The sequence below is a fragment of the Stomoxys calcitrans genome, chromosome 3 (assembly GCF_963082655.1).
Source record: "Stomoxys calcitrans chromosome 3, idStoCalc2.1, whole genome shotgun sequence".
Lineage (NCBI taxonomy): Eukaryota > Metazoa > Arthropoda > Insecta > Diptera > Muscidae > Stomoxys > Stomoxys calcitrans.
In genome coordinates, this window is record NC_081554.1 from 28,198,506 (window position 1) to 28,216,140 (window position 17,635).

General features: G+C 36.7%; 1 protein-coding gene and 1 long non-coding RNA gene across 3 annotated transcripts; one reads left to right on the forward strand and one right to left on the reverse strand.

Moving 5' to 3' along the window:
* Positions 1–5,699: 5,699 nt before the first annotated feature.
* LOC106089615 (uncharacterized) lies at positions 5,700–15,469 on the reverse strand. The gene is made up of 4 exons (XR_001221660.2): positions 15,239–15,469; positions 15,084–15,154; positions 14,775–15,010; positions 5,700–6,145 (listed from the first exon to the last, which is right to left on the reverse strand). It is a non-coding gene; the product is annotated as an uncharacterized LOC106089615 (long non-coding RNA).
* On the forward strand, positions 9,417–11,786 carry LOC106089606 (putative esophageal gland cell secretory protein 6). 2 transcript variants are annotated; one of them, XM_059365975.1, is made up of 4 exons: positions 9,417–9,523; positions 9,600–9,785; positions 11,095–11,350; positions 11,410–11,786. In XM_059365975.1, the coding sequence occupies exons 2-4, from the start codon at positions 9,634–9,636 to the stop codon at positions 11,608–11,610; spliced, it is 609 nt and encodes a 202-aa protein (XP_059221958.1). In that variant the 5' UTR covers positions 9,417–9,523; positions 9,600–9,633; the 3' UTR covers positions 11,611–11,786. The 2 variants fall into 2 exon arrangements, with proteins under 2 accessions (XP_059221958.1, XP_059221959.1); XM_059365976.1 differs by having other exon boundaries at positions 9,440–9,523; positions 9,585–9,785.
* Positions 15,470–17,635: the final 2,166 nt, after the last annotated feature.

Genomic DNA, 17,635 nt, shown 5'->3' on the forward strand with positions numbered 1-17,635 from the left:
TTGGTTACTCGCTTCGCTCACCAAACAGAAAATACACAAAAAGCGACAGATACGGCGGCAGAAAGACATCGATGTACGCAATGATATATGCTATGCAGTAGTTGTCATGTACAGTGGTTTTTAGTCCTCCAAATGTAGAAATGCAACCCTTCGAAAAACAAAAGACAAATTGTAGTAAAAACAAGTAAAAAGGCATTGAGTTCGGCCGGGCCGAACTTTGGATACCCACCACCTCGGATATATACATATTGGGTTGCCCAAAAAGTAATTGCGGATTTCTTAAAAGAAAGTAAATGCATTTTTAATAATAGGTCTTACATAAGTCACTGTGTCAAATTTCAGTGAAATCGGATTATAAATGAGCCTTTTATGGGGCGAAGACTTTAAATCAGGATATCGGTCTATATGGCAGCTATATCCAAATGTGGACCGATCTGAGTCAAATTGATGGAGAATGTCGAAGGGCCCAACACAACTCACTGTCCCAAATTTCGGCGACATCAGACAATAAATGCGCCTTTTATGGGCCCAAAATCTTAAATCAAGAGATCGATCTATATGGCAGGTATATTCAAATCTGAACCGATCTGCGCCAAATTGAAGAAGGATATCGAAGGTCCTAACACAACTCACTGTCCCAAATTTCGGCAACATCGGACGATAAATGCGTCTTTTATGGGCCAAAAGCCTTAAATCGGTGAATCGGTCTTTATGGCTGCTATATCCAAATCTGGACCGATCTGGGTCAAATTGAAGAAGGGCCTAACACAATTCACTGTCCCAAATTTTGTCAAAATCAGACAATAAACGCGCTTTTTATGGGCGCAAGACCTTAAATCGAGAGATCGGTCTATATGGCAGCTATATCCAATTCAAAACACAAATTTTCTCACAATCAGACAATAAATGCGCTTTTTATGGGCGCAAGACCTTAAATCGAGAGATCGGTCTATATGGCAGCTATATCCAAATCTAAACCGATCGGGGCCAAATTGAAGAAGAATATCGAAGGTCCTAACACAATTCACTGTCCCAAATTTCAGCAAAATTGGATAATAAATGTGGCTTTTATGGCCCTAAGACCCTAAATCGGCGGATCGGTCTACACGACAGCTATAACCAAATCTGGACCGATCTGAGCCAAATTGAAGGAGAATGTCGAAGGGCCTAGCACAACGCACTGTCCCAAATTTCAACAAAATTGGATAATAAATGTGGCTTTTATGGGCCTAAGACCCTAAGTTGGTGGATCGATCTATATGGGGGCTATATCAAGATATAGTCCGATATAGCCCATCTTCGAACTTAACCTGCTTATGAACAAAAGAAGAATCTGTGCAAAGTTTCAGCTCAATATCTCTATTTTTAAAGACTGAAGCGTGATTTTAACAGACAGACGGACGGACATGGCTAGATCGTCTACGATTTTTTCGCTGATCAAGAATATATATACTTTATAGGTTCGGAAATGGATATTTCGAAGTTCGAATGGCAAAATGAATATACCGTTACGTAGAATTATCGATGCAATGATCACAGCACTCCATCCATAACGTCATCGAGGTTGACGAAAAGATGGAAAGGCGGTCGAAAGTCAAAAGCCAAATCCCAGTGGGTCAAAATGGAGTGTCTCTCGGGGTGGTGTTCTATACCCAGCCCTGTTAACCTCTACTGCTCTAAAAGAGAATACCAACAAGTCGATTTCAAATACATACAGCGGTCAAAAAAAGTATTCATCATTCAATGTTTTTTTTTTAATAAGTACAAAAGACAATTGGAATAAAAACATATTAAACTAATGATGCAGTAGTGCTTGTGTGATATATATGTACACAATTTCATTGTTTTTAAAGAAAAAAATAGTATTTATTGGAGCAAAAAGGGCCATTTTACAGCTGAACACAAAAAATTAAACAAAAAAAGTATTCATCATTGCAAAAAAACAAAAAAATAAATAACATAATTTATAAAAATTAATACTTTGTTATTCGACCACCGCGTCTTATAACTTCTTTTAAACGGTTTGACATCGATTGGACTAATTTAGCGGTTCTATTTTGGTCTATATTAGTCCATTCCTCCATTATCACCTGTTGCATTTGACTCTTGCTCGAAAAATTGCGCGTTCTCAATTTGCGTTCGAGATGTTCCCAAAGATGTTCAATTGGGTTCAAGTCGGGACTTTGAGGAGGAGTTTTAATGACTTTGGGGCAGTTATACAGCATCCACATCTTGGTATTTAAAGCAGAATGTTTGGGGTCATTATCTTGATAATATTGAAAGTTATTACCAAGCCCAAGTTTTACAGCACTATCTTTTAAATTCCTCTTTAAAATGTCAATGTAATACTTATGATCCATTACTCCATTAATAATTTCAAGATTTCCCGCTCCTGAAGCCGCCATACACCCCCAAACCATTAAACCACCTCCACCATGTTTTACAGTAGCAACTGTGTTTCGTTCTTCAAGCTCTGTATTTGGTTTTCTGTACACTATGACCTTTCCATCGCACCCAAAAAGATTAAACTTGCTCTCGTCTGCAAAAATGACTGTTTTCCAAAATGATTCGGGCTGTTTTACATACATTTTTGCGAAGTTTAGCCTTTTCACTCGGTTTATTTTATTTATAAAGGGCTTCTTACGTGCAGTTCTTCCTCTGTAACTATGCCTTTTGAGTGTATTTCGAATTGTTTGTGTAGTAACTTCCTTCCCTAAATATTCCATAGTGTTTTTACGAAGAATGGTCGCATTTGTCTTCGGAGTTTTCTGAACCTGCCGCACTAGCCAACGCACATCTCCAACTGAAAGTGCTTTTGGTCGACCAGATCTTGGTTTATTGTCAACAGTTTTCGTTTCTGTCCACTTGCTGATGATGGATTGTATAGTAGATCGTGGTCTATTTAATATTTCACTGATAGTTTTTTGAGTTAAACCATTCCTGTGGTGTTTTATTATCAAAACTTTTACCTCATCAGAAACCTCGTTTTGCTTACGACCCATTTTGACAAAAACTATATTTTCAATGAAATTAAATATTTGCTGTCAAGGGCAAAGCCTCCTTTACTAAATAAAACAGAAAAGGGGGATTCCCAAATAATATTTGAATTTGACTTTGATGATAGCACATCAATGATGAATACTTTTTTTGTTCTGTTTTTGGTGTTATTATATAAAATTGCATTTTTTGCGCTAATTAAATTTATTTTTTGAATTTATTTTAAAACATATTTCGAAAAATAAACTATTGCATAAAACTGCATTATTTGTTTACTTTAAATTTTCTTCAATTACCCAAAATAAGTGAATTTATTATCAATTTTGCTAATGATGAATACTTTTTTTGACCGCTGTATTAGGCTTTTGACCATGACCATGACATCGTTCGGTGTGCGATAGTCCCGTAGATAGCACATCGGCTTATCAAACATGGGGTCAGTGGATCAAATGCCGGCGAAGGCAAATAAATGAATGTAGAAATGAAATAAAAACAAGTAAAAGCGTGCTAAGATCGGCGGGACCGAAACTTATTTACCCTCCACCATGAAACGCAATTGTCAAGGTCTTTGAATGACTTTTTCAAATATATGAGCTACATCAAGCTAGTTACCAATACCGACCGCACTTGTCAGGGCTGTTAGAAGTCTTGGAAAAACACCACCTTCAAAATTTCAGACAAATCAAGTAATAATGTCAAATTGGGAGATTGGTTTATATAACAGTTATATCAGGTTATCAACCGATTTAGACCATTTACTATTTAGACCATTGTTGTCTAAAGTCATACCAAAACATTTTGCACATAATTTCAACCAAGTTGGATAAGAATTGCCCCTCTAGAAGCTCAATAAGTCTAATCGGGAGATCGGTTTATATGGCACCTATTATAGGGTTATGTACTGATTTGAACCATGCTTGGCACAATTGTTGGAAGTGATACCAAAACACGACATTCAAAAGTTCAGCCAAATGGGATTGGAATTACGCCCTCTAGAAACTTAAAAAGTCAAGACCAGTTTTGCCACTCAAGAAAATTATTTCCTACCAAAATTTAAGAAAAATCCTACCAAACTCGACCAAAACCTACCAAATGTTTTAGAAACCAAAAATGGGTTACATGTTGTTATATCCATCACCGAAGAGTTGGCCATTTTGCATTCCATTTGGAACACATCAACTTATTCATTTTCAAGGCTACAAAAGCTAGATCGTCGTTATTCATATGGAATACAGACATGTCCGTCTGCCTGTTGGTTGCAATCACTCTACAGCCTCAAGGTTAAAGATAGTCTAATCTTGAGTTTATAAATTTGTATTTTGCCCCGATTTCAATGCAACCGTGCCGATTTTGGATAAAGCGATATACCGATTTAAGTGTTTGAGCCCAGTAATGCGCTTTTAGTTGCCATTTTCGCCGTTACAACGAGATGCATGTACCGCTCAACTTTTAAGTATAGACCACATTTGACCATATTTGTATGCAGCTCCCACATAGCCCTGTTTTCCGATTGAAGGCATTGAACTCACAAAAGCCGAATTTTTTATCCAAAACTTACGAAGTTTGGAATATATCCCTTAACACTCGTACCAGCAGTTGCGGTCAATAACAGAACTTATACCCTTCTTCTTGAAATTTGAAGCAATGAGACCATTTGTAACCCCCTTAGCCCCTCGCTATCCTTGGCTTAATCACTCTTAAAAAATACTCAGAAACAACGCGAAGTGAACTAATTTTTAGTCATTCCCGTCGATTTTTTCGGTAATTCACTAGGTATTCAAAAGTTGGAAAAACCTACAAAAAATTGAGGGCAGCCTACCAACATACTAATTTTGGTAGGAACCTACCAAAAACGGCAACATTGGTCAAGACCCAAGATTGGTTTATATGGAAGATGTATCAAAACATGGATCGATTTGGCCCATTAACAATCCCAGCCGTCCTACACTAATAAGAAGTATTTGTGCAAAATTTCAAGCGCCTAGCTTAACTCCTTCGAAAGTTACCGTACTTTCGATAGACAGACGAACGGACGGACGGACATGGCTAAATCGACTTAAAATGTCATGACTGGGATAACTTCTTGGGACGACTTCTTGAGCCCTTAGCTTAGTTCCATTAAGCAGTTTTCTTTACACTTAAAACCACTGTGCACTGTGTATACTACCTCATGTACAACTACGTAAAAATGTAGTTCAACCATCATCATCGTCATACTAAGGGGTAAACAAATGGGGATGTCGGACGTTTGGAATTTAACCAAAATTGAGTGCGATGGCGACGAATATGAAGTCCAACAAATGCGCATGACATTCTTTCATTTTATTGTGCTCGCATCGTAGCGTTGTTATATTTTTGTACTTTTAACTCGCATTGTTTTACTTTTTTGTGGGGGAGCGGAATGGACACAAAGTTATACTCTCAGCAAAGGAGAGTGGATACAAATTCTCTCTCTCTTTCTGTCTCTTAGTGATAGTCTTTGCTTTACCTCTGCTACTGTTGCGTCTTCTTTAGGGCATTTCATTTGTTGCGTGTTGCAACGGCAACGGTAGCAGGAGTAGAAGAATTGTCATGCTAGTTGAGATAGAAAATGGAAAATGACAGACAAAACAAAACGAACACCCAATATAAAGGTGACATAGAAAAGTTATTTCCATTTCCCTATACACCGGCCGTCTCACAAGGACGATAATAGTATATTGGTAAAATGTTAAGGAAAGGGGGCTAGGCTATACATACATACATACATATGTATGTATGTATATCTTAATGTTTCTAAGTTAAGCAAGCCCTCAAATTGTTTTTAACAGATTTGTATTCATATATGAATGTATGCATGGTCGTGTGTGCACAAGCAGCTTTGCCTTAAATTGATTTCAAGGGTGACCCCCGCCTCTTCTTTGAATAACGTAGGGTAGTGATAACGGTGGGAGAGGGGACACTGGGAATACGTTTGGTTGGTTGCTTGCCCAGGGTTGAGAGAAATGGTTGGTTTGATGTTATTATAATTCGCACTTCGCTCTTCGTTATTTAAAGATAATGTTATCGTTATGTTCGCCTCAATGCATTGTTGTTACTATTGCTGTAGATGTTTTTTTTTGGTTAATGTCGTCTCATCTTGTATATCACATTGTCGTCATTTGTTGGACTGCAAATAAACAGAATGATAACGGTATTTTCGTTACTTCGCTTTATATTACTGAAGATGGAATATGAAATGGGGAAAGTGTTTGTATGTATTTACCTAGGCATATTAATTGTTTTGTTACGTTTGCTACTCCTCTGTAGTATGTACATATATACATATTAATCTAAATTATCAGAGTAATAGTTAACCATACGCCTTCCAAGTGAAGAGTGGTTAATAGGTGGTTAATAATCATTTAATTAGTTGGGTGATACAGAACATTCGATTCTCTACGCCAACTTATAAGTGACTTCCTAGTAAATTCGATCCTTTTCGCTTTTCTTTTCCAACTTCCGACACATCTTTTTACGATATGTCTTCATCGGAGTTGTGTGTCTCCATATTTAATTTGCTTGCTGGGTTCTTTTTAATATCCAAATTTACAGCCATAGAAAAAATCAAGCACGACGTTGTCAAATTGACACCATTGGTCCACAGAAGTGAATCAAAACACAGTTGTTATCAGATCAACCACAAATGTTTATACATCAACAACAGTTTTTGTGAAGGAAGCTTAATAATCTGAACAGACGTTCACATTCGGATAACGTCTAAAGCACAGCCTTTTTTTAACGATTTAAAAAAGTTTTAGTGTGCACCCGAGACTACCAAACCTGCCGCCTATGTACAATGTTTTAAGAGTCATTTAAACTTAGGTTTGGTAAACATACATATTTTGAAGGGATGATGTTCCTAACGGTCGGTGCATGAAATCAACATCGCGCATTCTCAAAATCATCCCAGCATGTCGACAATATTTGAAACACCGCTTTTTCTTGATAATGATACCTTTGGTGCATGATTTTGCAACGTATTTTTTCTATCAGTGTAGGAGCTCTGCAACTACAATAGGGTGCGTCTAGACTCTAGAATGTTCTAAATAGCAAGCCGGGTACAGTTGGCATAGCTCTTCAGAAGCTTAAAATCCCCATCAAATTGTGTAGTTGAACACTAGAATTGAATTTTTATCTAGAGACAACACAACACACCTTACCAGTTCATCGGCCGGTGTGTTGTCTCCTGACGACAATAGGTGGAACCAGACGTAGGCCTGGAATCGACGAACTTGTGGACCCGGATGGGAATCGTACCACAGATGACTTTGCGAGGATCTTTGTTGGCGCGCAGTAAGGCCCCGTTCCCGATGATACGGAAAGGACATTTTCTGTTCTCGTTTTCGGAGACCAGTACCCGGCTGAGGGGACAGTGACACCTGGTGCCCCCGCGCCAAGGTTTCGGCTCATTAAATCCAGGAGGTTGGGGCCGTATTGAGAAGGCTGACTGGCAAATGACGAAATCCCAAACATCGTGCTGAGGAGGACACGTTCGGCATTGGCTGTCGGTGATATTCAATAATTGAATCTAGGATATTTTCTCTGGAAAAAGAAATCATTTAAAATTTCCCATTTCGCTGCTGTCGAGCATGGGAAAGGTCTTCGAGATCCTTCTTTTGGAAAAACTCAATGACCATATTGAGGACAAGGAAATCCTGCTGGAGAGCCCGGAGAGGTAATTCGACCACACATGCCATGGTCGCCTTAACTGAGAAGATTTTGCATGTCCTCGACAGGAGCGCCACGATTGCTGGGAGCCTGGACTTTTCGAAGGCCTTCGACACGATCTGACATAAGCGAATTGTGACGATAATGCGTCGATTTGGTTTTAGCCCGCATCTCGTAGGGATAGTGGAGAACAACCTTAGTGGCCGATATCTCTCGGTAGTGGTGGGCGTGAGGAAGTCGCAATAGAGACGTATTGCAGCAGGGGTGCCATAGGGATATGTGCTGGTCCCTGTCCTATATAAATCTACCTGGTAGTTATACCCGTATCGGCAGAATGTGACCTGCTCCTCATTTACGTGGATGATATCCTGATAGCACCACACATCTCTGGGCCAAAGTGGCAGAACGGTTTCCGGTTTGGTTCACGATATCGTCTCAACAGATGGAGAGAATCAGGATGCTGGAGGGAAGGATACTGGAGTACTGCCTGGGTCTTAGGAAGCAGAGAACAGAAGAGATATATTGTACCATACCATTCCGCACCTGAGGCGGAATGGTATGGTACAATATATGACGAGTAAGAACATAACAATTCAATTCCAGCATAGATGAATTAATGGGGGAGTTTAAGCACCTCAAGAGCTATGAATACCTGTTTATGGTCTTAAAGAATTGATCTCATTCACTCTGAAGTTGTTCACTGCTTCCTCTTCCATATCTTTGTGAGTGTTATTTAGGTTCCCCCATACATCTTTCACGCTGACATCAATCCTAGCTCTGGAGAAGTTGAGGCCGCTGCATTTGTCGGAACGCAATTGAACCTGAACTACTCTGGGTTGCCGAAAGGCAAAGGTGCTTCATTTGCAATGTTTGGCGGTGGATTACTAGTCGGATTCCAAAAAAATGGGATATGATGCGTATGCGAGTACCGCTGCCTGCGCCGGGAAATTGGACCTTACTTGTATTATTTGACAAGCTGGTATAAAGCGAGCAGATTTTGTGTTAATGTTGTTTTTATCCCATTGTTTAACTTTTGCGCGTTGCTTATGTGCTATTTGTTTGTAGAGTTGTATTTTTCAACGCAACGCTTTTAAAAAAACTCAACGCGTTCATTCTGTTTTGTCCTTCATTGTTTTCCACGTGTCATTTCGATGTTGCGTTGAGGGAAACCCCCCAATTGCTAGAGCTGACAAAATATCGCTACTATAAATTTTTTTTTGTCTGAATATCGATTGATATTTTTCTATCGATACTATCGGCAAAGTTAAATTTTTCTCTAAATTTTAGCGATCCGACAATGAATGTATCCTTTACGATATATTGCGCCTATAGTGGGCACAATTTTCATCCGCTTGAGCTAAAATTTTTTTTAAATGATTCCTCTCATGGGTTCTAACTGACTTTACTACATTTGGTTTTATTCGGCCTGTGCTTTGATATTGCTTCTATATAAATCGATCTCCTGATTTTTACTTCCCATTTTATTTGATATATAGGTAATGGGAAATTAACCATAAAATCAATATTATCGATATTTATTTTTAGAAATATTGAATAATGGGATTTTCGATACTTTGTCAACTCTGCCAACTTTGCCAAGTTGCATTGCAAATATTCGAACCCTGCCATTTTTTGAGATGTTGCGAATTGCAAAACACAACTTGGCAATACTTATTTGTACGTTTTTGCGTACTGAATTGGCAAACATCTACTCAATTGCCAGCACTGATGGAAATACTGATATTCCAATTGCATTCATATTTGATTTCGAGCTTGGTGATTCCCATAAGAACAGGCGGACGGATAGTATTATACAAAATTTCAATATTTAATAGAAGTAAGTACACGTCATTGTGGTAAATGCAGTCAGTATATATGCAGAAATGCGTTTTAACTAGAAAAGTGCTTTGCAGATTGCCAATAAAGAATAACTCTACAACGGTAACAATGGGATTATTACTTCGTCTATGGGCATGTTTTTTTGTATGCTTTGTTATACATACCGCCACTGCAGTAGACACAACAAAAAGTGCAACAACATCTTCCAAACAAGATCCGATTGTCCCCTCGAAGATTATATCAGTGCATATAAACTACTGGTACGTAATATACATGCATATATCGTAGGTTTGCATGGCTAATTGTTCTATACTCCATAGATTCAACTTTACTTTTTTTAATGTTTCGATTTTCTCCTACGTCTAATTCCGCATCAAAATTTTTTTTCGGAACTTTTGTGTGTGCGTGTGCTAAAATGTATAATTGCACAATATGTATCTATAACTATTTTAAATACTCTTCACTTTGCATTTTGAATTCGTCTTAAGCGGTGCTTAGTCATCGTTCTACTCAGTACAGTTATAACTGTACCTTGTTTTAAGCTAATTTGAAAAAAAACGAAAGACACACGCAGTGTAACTAGACCATTAGTATACAAAAAATAATAAAAATCGATTTCAATCACGAAATTAATTGATCCAGTTAATTTTTTAATTGAAACTGATTCAATTACGAAAATGATAATATCAATCACAGTTTTTGAATAAGGTGATTGAAAAAATTTTCAATTAAGAAACTTGCATATACAATTAAAAACATGATTGAAAATTTTTCAAATTCCGAATTAATTTTTAATTGATCCAATAAAAAAATGATTGAATTTTTTGACATTTGCAATAAATTTTATGATAATTTTGATCGGCTAGATCAAAAGCGTACAGCTATAACGGTGCTGTTGGGTCTAAAAAATTTTCCGATTCCATTAAAAAATTATAGAAGGAACTTACTGTCTAGACAACTAACATTTTTTTCTATTTGACACTCGATTTGTTCGCCACTTCAATGAAGACAGCTGTTTTTCCTTTATTAAATCAGCTGTTCTTAATAAATTGGCGCACTGAGTGACAAAAAGAAAAAAGTTTGTGGTCTTGGCCGTTGTTTTTTAGTTGAAAAAGATTAAATTTTTAATCACATTTTATATAAAAAAATGTTAAGTTCAATTAAAAAAATAATTGAATCATTTAATTTTTTAATTGAATTGAGTCACTGTCGTATTGAAAAAAGTTCAGACTCAATTCAAAAAATGATTGAATCAATTAATTTTTAATTGAAATTTTCAATCCCTATCATAAATGAAAAATAGTTCAGATTCAATCAAAATTTTAAAAATATCAATCACGATTGTCGTTGAAAACAAAGTTCGGATTCAATCAAAAAAATAATTGAATCAATTGTTTAATTAAAAACTGCCAAAATTTAAATCACGATCGTAATTGAAAAAAATATTTTTATTTTGAATTAAAAAAATTTTCGTGATATTTTCACTTAAAATGAGATAAAAGCTTTTGTAACAAATTCACCAAAATACATATTTTGTTTTAGTTTAGTTTTTTTTTTATTTATTTACAGCAATCAAAGCTACGGTCGAATTTATGAAAAATATGCTGCTGAGTTGCAACAAAAGTATCCCCATGTTATGGTATCAGGAAATAACCAATACCCCAGTGTTAAAGATCAGATAAATCTTTTGTTCACATTCATTACTTACATTGCGCTGGTTTATGTGCTCTTTCGATGGATTGTTCGCAGTTGGTTCAAAAGGGTGGTGCTATTTATGGGAACATTGTATGTTAGCCCTTATGTATTACTGGATTTATGTAGAAAAGTAAGTATATCAATTTTTTTTTGTTAATTCCCTTACATTAATGTTAACATTTCATATAGTGCCTTAGATCAGGTGCATTCGAAGTTTTTGTGGACGGCGTAGAAAAATGGTCTACCTTACAAAAAGGTAGAATACCTAAGATTGAGGAAATTTTTCAAATTATTAATCCAGAAGCAGAACGTGTTGGTGAACCTGATAATAGTGAACTTATATTTTTATTAATCATTTGTGGGATTGTATTTATGATATTAAACAGATAAGATAAAAAACCACGTCGTGTTGTAAGAAATTACTCAAAGTGGTAAACATGGTCCGGCATGGTCCATCAAAAAAATTTCAAAGTAACACCTTTAACAATCTTATATTCTTATAATTACAGCATATAAGATATCAATAAAATTTAACACTGTTCATAACAGTTTAATACATCCATAAATTTACACAAGTAAAAGCGTGCTAAGTTCGGCAGGGCCGAATCTTATATATCAGGGATCACATTTGTCTTTGAATGACTTTTTCAAACAGAAAAATTTCAGGCAAATCGAGTAATAATTGCGCTTTCTAGGCTCAAAAAATCAAACTCGGTTTATATATCAGGTTATATACCGACTTAAACCATACTTGGAATAGTTGTTAAGGTCATACCAAAACGACATATGCAACATTTGAACCATATTAGATAAGAATTGCGCCCTCTAGAAGCCCAAGAAGTCGGTTTATATGGCAGCTTTATCAGGTTATGTACCGATTTAGACCATACTTGGAGTAGTTGTTGAAGGTCATACCAAAACGACATATGCAAAATTTGAATCATACTGGATAAGAATTGCGCCCTCTAGAGGCTCAAAAAGTCAGTCTAATCCTGAGATCGGTTTATATGGCAGCTATATCAGGTTATGTACCGATTTAGACCATACTTGGAGTAGTTGTTGAAGGTCATACCAAAACGACATATGCAAAATTTGAATCATACTGGATAAGAATTGCGCCCTCTCGAAGCCCAAGAAGTCTAATCGGGTCATCGGTTTATATGGCGGCTATATTAGGATATGGACTGATTTAGACCATACTTGACACAGTTGTTAGAAGGCAATTTAAAGCACTTCATGCAAAACTTCAACCATATTGGATAAGAATTGCGCCCTCTAAAAGCTCAAGAAATAAAGACCCAAGAGCGGCTTATATGGCAGCTATATCAGGTTATAGACCAATTTAAACTATTCTTAGTATAGTTGTTGAAAGTCATAACGAAACATGCCATGCAAAATTTCAGTCAAATCGGATAGGAATTGCGCCCTCTAGAGGCTCAAGAAGTCTAATCCGGAGATCGGTTTATATGGCAGTTATACCATACTGATCTAGACCATTGTTGTTGGGAGGCATACCAGAACACTTCGTGCAAAATTTCAGCCAAATCGCATAAGAATTGCGCCCTCTAGAAGCTGTAGAAGTCAAGACCCAAGGTCGGTTTATGTGGCAGCTATATTAGGTTATCAACTGATGTAGACCATACTTGGCACAGCTGTTGGAAGTTATACAAAAACTCTACGTGCAAAATTTTAGCTAATTCGAATTAGAATTGCGCCGTCTAGAAGCTCAAGAAGTCAAGACCCAAGATCGGTTTTTATGACAGCTTTATCAAAACACGGGACGATTTGGCTCATTTACAATCCAACCGACCTACACTTATAAGAAGTATTTGTGCATAATTTCAAGCGCCTAGCATTACTCCTTTGAAAGTTAGCGTGCTTTCGACAGACAGACGGACGGACGGACAAGGCTAGATCGACTTAAAATGTCATGACGATCAAGAATATATATACTTTATGTGGTCTTAGACGAATATTTCGCGGTGTTACAAACGGAATGACGAAATTAGTATACCCCCATCCTATGGTCGAGGGTATAAAAAAGTAACGTAAATATAAAAAATAAACGAAAAGTTTTACCAATATTAGGATTATTTAAGGAGGCCACCGTAGCGTGGAGGTTAGCATCTCCGCCTTTGACGCTGAACGCCTGGATACAAATCCTGGCGAGAATATCAGAAAATTTATCGGCGGTGGTTATCCCCTCCTAATGCTGGCGACAATTGTGAGGTACATTGCCATGTAAAAACTTCTCCCCAAGGAGGTGTCGCACTGCGGCATGCCGTTCAGACTCGGCTATAAAATGGAGCTCCCTTTTCATTGAGTTGGATAACACTCACTGAGATGTGAGAAAATTGCCCTGTTCCTTAACGGAATGTTCATGGGCAAATTTGCATTAGCAAGATTATTTAAGACATTAACAATATTAAATTTTTTAAACGATTTTTCAAGATAGATTTCTCAAATGAAGGCGCGTTGCCAATGAATTGAATAGATGAGGGCAGATTGTTTCAAAATCTTTAAAAAATCTGCAGACCAACAGCTGTTTTTTGTTTTGGTTGATTTTTGATTTGCTTGCTTAGGAAAACAGATGTTTTAAAATAAAAAATGCTGGCGATACTTGTGAGGTATTTTCCTTAGATAAACGTCAATTTATTAACACGAGAGTGACAAGGCTAGATGGGGAGCTGGACAGCCATCACAATTAACCGTGCACGAAGTTACGAATGTCGTCCGTGCCGCCAAGTCTCGCAAAGCGCTGCTCCCAGACGGAATCTCTACACTGGAGCTAAAGAATCTGGATCTGCCTGGAGTCGAGTATCTTACAACTGTCCTCAGCCTGTCTAAACACTATTATAGTTCCCGATGTTTGGAAGATGGGCACGTGGCGTATTTAACTTGCTGTCTTTTTCTTCAGCCAAAGGCTATAGTTAACTTTGAATTTTTTTTATTTTAGATTTAGGTTGTGCTATCAATGTTATATTTTTGTAGGCCTTATAGGCTTCTTATTACAAAGAATGGTTAATAAAAATGAAATGAAAGGACACGAGCAAGGAGAAGTCGTACAGACCGATCTGTCTTCTTTCATCAGTAAACAAGACGCATGAGGGCTACTCCTTCCGATCTTCCCGTTAGACAATTTCTATTCGCCAAGCATCAGCATGCATTTCGAAGGCTACATAGGATTACAACTGCTTTACATGCAATCACCGTACACAAGTCCCTTGTCGGAAGCACTTGGTGTGCTGACAAAGCAACCTTGGACTAACCACCTAATGCTATTGTGGCTAGACAAATGGCTACAACCTCTGAGGTGAGGCTAAGAGAGCTTTCTATTTGGTTATGTGGTGACTACGGGCACTGTGTTATCAATGAAGATATCTGTATCCGTTCACAGTTAGCAGACTAATTTGCACTAATTTTCGTCATAGCGTAAGGATGATAGCATCAAAAAACTTAAGAAACCGATCATTGCTCCTTTCTTGGTGTGTGGAAGGATATAATGTTTTAATTTGTCAAGATTTTTCTAATAATTCAGCAAATTTTGCACTTACCTTCTAATCAAGGTACAATTAAGTGGTAGCGTCATTAGCACAACAACAAAATTCTATCCCCAACGAAACTACCTTGTGTGGCAAATGACGTAAATTGAATTATCAAAGTGGTTTTAGAAATAAACTTTGTTGTACAACTTATCATCATCCTGTTTTCTTGCTTTTGTGTGGAATATTGGATCAAATAGAACATCCCCTCAAGATTTTAGAAACAAATCACAGCTGTGTTATCAAGCCTTTAACATTAAGATTTACAGGAAAATCAAAACAAAAATAAAAAATTGTACTCAGCTGTTCGCATGATCTCACCTTATAAGTGCCTGCCTTCTAATGTAGATCAACCGACTTGAGGTAAAATTACACTGAACACTAGCTGCTGCCTTTAATATTCATTAAAAGTAAATAAAAATTAAACAAATTTAATAATTACCAATAAAAAATATTTTTGTTTTTTTTTTACTTACCTCTGCCTTTTTGATCCATTTTGGTGTTAGTTTTTGTATTTTCATGTAACGGCTGCTTTTCATAAAACAGCTGACCTTTACAAAACATCTGTTCAAAGCTGGAAATTTCTTCTGGCAAAAAAAGTGCACACACACAGCTTTCCTATCAACTACCCCTGAAGAAGAAGTATATGTAGCCCATCTAGAAGGTATCTGTCCTTATTGAGTAGAGGAAATTTTCAACACATAACTTTCGAAATATATGTATAAATGTGTTTTTATTATACTTTTCTCAAGGCACATGCGACATATAAAAAATACAATTTTTAATTGTAAATACCTAAAACATAGTTTATATATACAATAAAACACTTTTGTGTACAAGTGACTTAATTCTACAGAATAATTTTATAAAAACGTAATTGTTTCTTAGTAAATCAGTGCTAAAGATCAGTACAATTGAATTTTTAGCATAAAATATGGACTCAGTCATTTTTCTTAATAAAAAAAATGAAATTAAGATACCCCTTAGGGTACGGCGAATTACAATTAAATTAGTCACAAATATATGTATATATATATATATATATATATATATATATATATATATATATATATATATATATATATATATATATATATATATATATATATATATATATATATATATATATATATATATATATATATATATATATATATATATATATATATATATATATTATTTAAAAAGTTTTCCAAAAAAAGTTTTTACTGTTATACTTAAGGAAAAAACAGTCTTATATTTGAATATTGATGGTACTATGCAACACATTTGTACACCATTATCGTCGAATAGATAGAAAAATGCCTGGACAAAAGATGATGTTGGCTGCCTAATAACATTTCTGAGTAGCTTAACTTGACAGAGACCAGATCAATCTTGGTCCCTACTCAAGGCGTATTTAAAAAAGTGGTCTCACGCGAACAGCTGTTAACAACCGGCCAGGTTTGACGGTATTAAGATATGAGATTTTTTCGCTTTCTCTTTGTTGTTGTTGAAGCGAATTGATACTTGCTTCAAACAACGTCATCTACACTTCTGTGTTGTACTACAATAACCGTCGCAACTAACAATACGACATCTGTAAACTTCGTGATGCACCACAACATGAACGCCATGTAATATCATGTCAGTTGTCAAGTCATCGCTCAACCTTTAAGGTGTTAGTCCGCCGTATAAAATAGTTCATGAAATAAAAAAAAAATTAAATACAAAATTTGGTTCGTTTTTATTTTAAATTCCTACCATTCTGGTAGTGAAGTAAACAGTTGTTATCTTCTTTCTTGCATATTCAATGCTCATGTACGCACGCGTATGCACACACGCGCACAAATTTCTTTGTGTGTGTTGGCAAAACGTCGATCAGCTTGATGACAAGATGGCGGATTGCATCGTATGATTTGTGGTTGTTGTACAAATGAGACCACATTTAATTGTTACGCCATGATCCCTACTTAAGCTCAACCGTGGACACTAACCTTCCGTGGTATCGCCTTGGGTGGCTCTATTTAACATCATTCAGAGGATTTGAAATAGGTATTTTTAGGCTTCATAAAGTTTTGTCAATAAATCCGTTAATGTTTTAATTTATACGTTTGTTATCACAAATTTATTTTCCGGCCGACACGAGATAACTTTGAGCTCCGGCTTGTGTGGTGTCCATCGCTATCACGAAAAGCTTAGCTGAAAGCTAGCGGACGCGTCCACAGGTTGCGGATAGTGGAAAGCTTCGTTTTTATGCGCAGCAGCTACAGTCAGCGATTTTCGAGAGGAGAGCCTCAGTGGGGAGTCAGGTGGCCTTGGCTCTTAATTAAATACTGAGTGTCAATGATACTCGGGATGATAAGGCGAATTATTGACGCCTTCAAATAACCAATGGCCAACATCAGCGTCTGTTCCACGGGGCCGAAATACCGCATACGTGAAAGAGTAAAACCGTTGGAAATCTTTCTATTGTGAATTATTTATTTCTTTGTTGAAAGAAAAATTTTGAAATTTAAAAACGCAAATGTTTAAGTCGATCATAATTTATAAAAAAAATTTACATTAAAATTTTTATAAAAGTGGTATAACATCCATTAAATACGAGATGAAATTTCATTCGATTCGAAAGCGCATTAAAAAGCTGCAAACACAACAGATGACCCAACCGCTTGATGAAAGCACTCCTTTTTCCGATGATATAATGGCGCAGTGCCAAACCATTGCTCACTCCATGGAAAATGCCGCGAAATCCGTACTTGGGTACTGGAAGCCTCCCCCAAGAAACCCATAGTACAGCCAAGAGTGACGAGATGCTACTGAAGCCAAGAATGCTGCATATAGAGCAACCATGCAATCAGTAGCGCCAGATGAAGGAAAGGTATCGGGCAAAA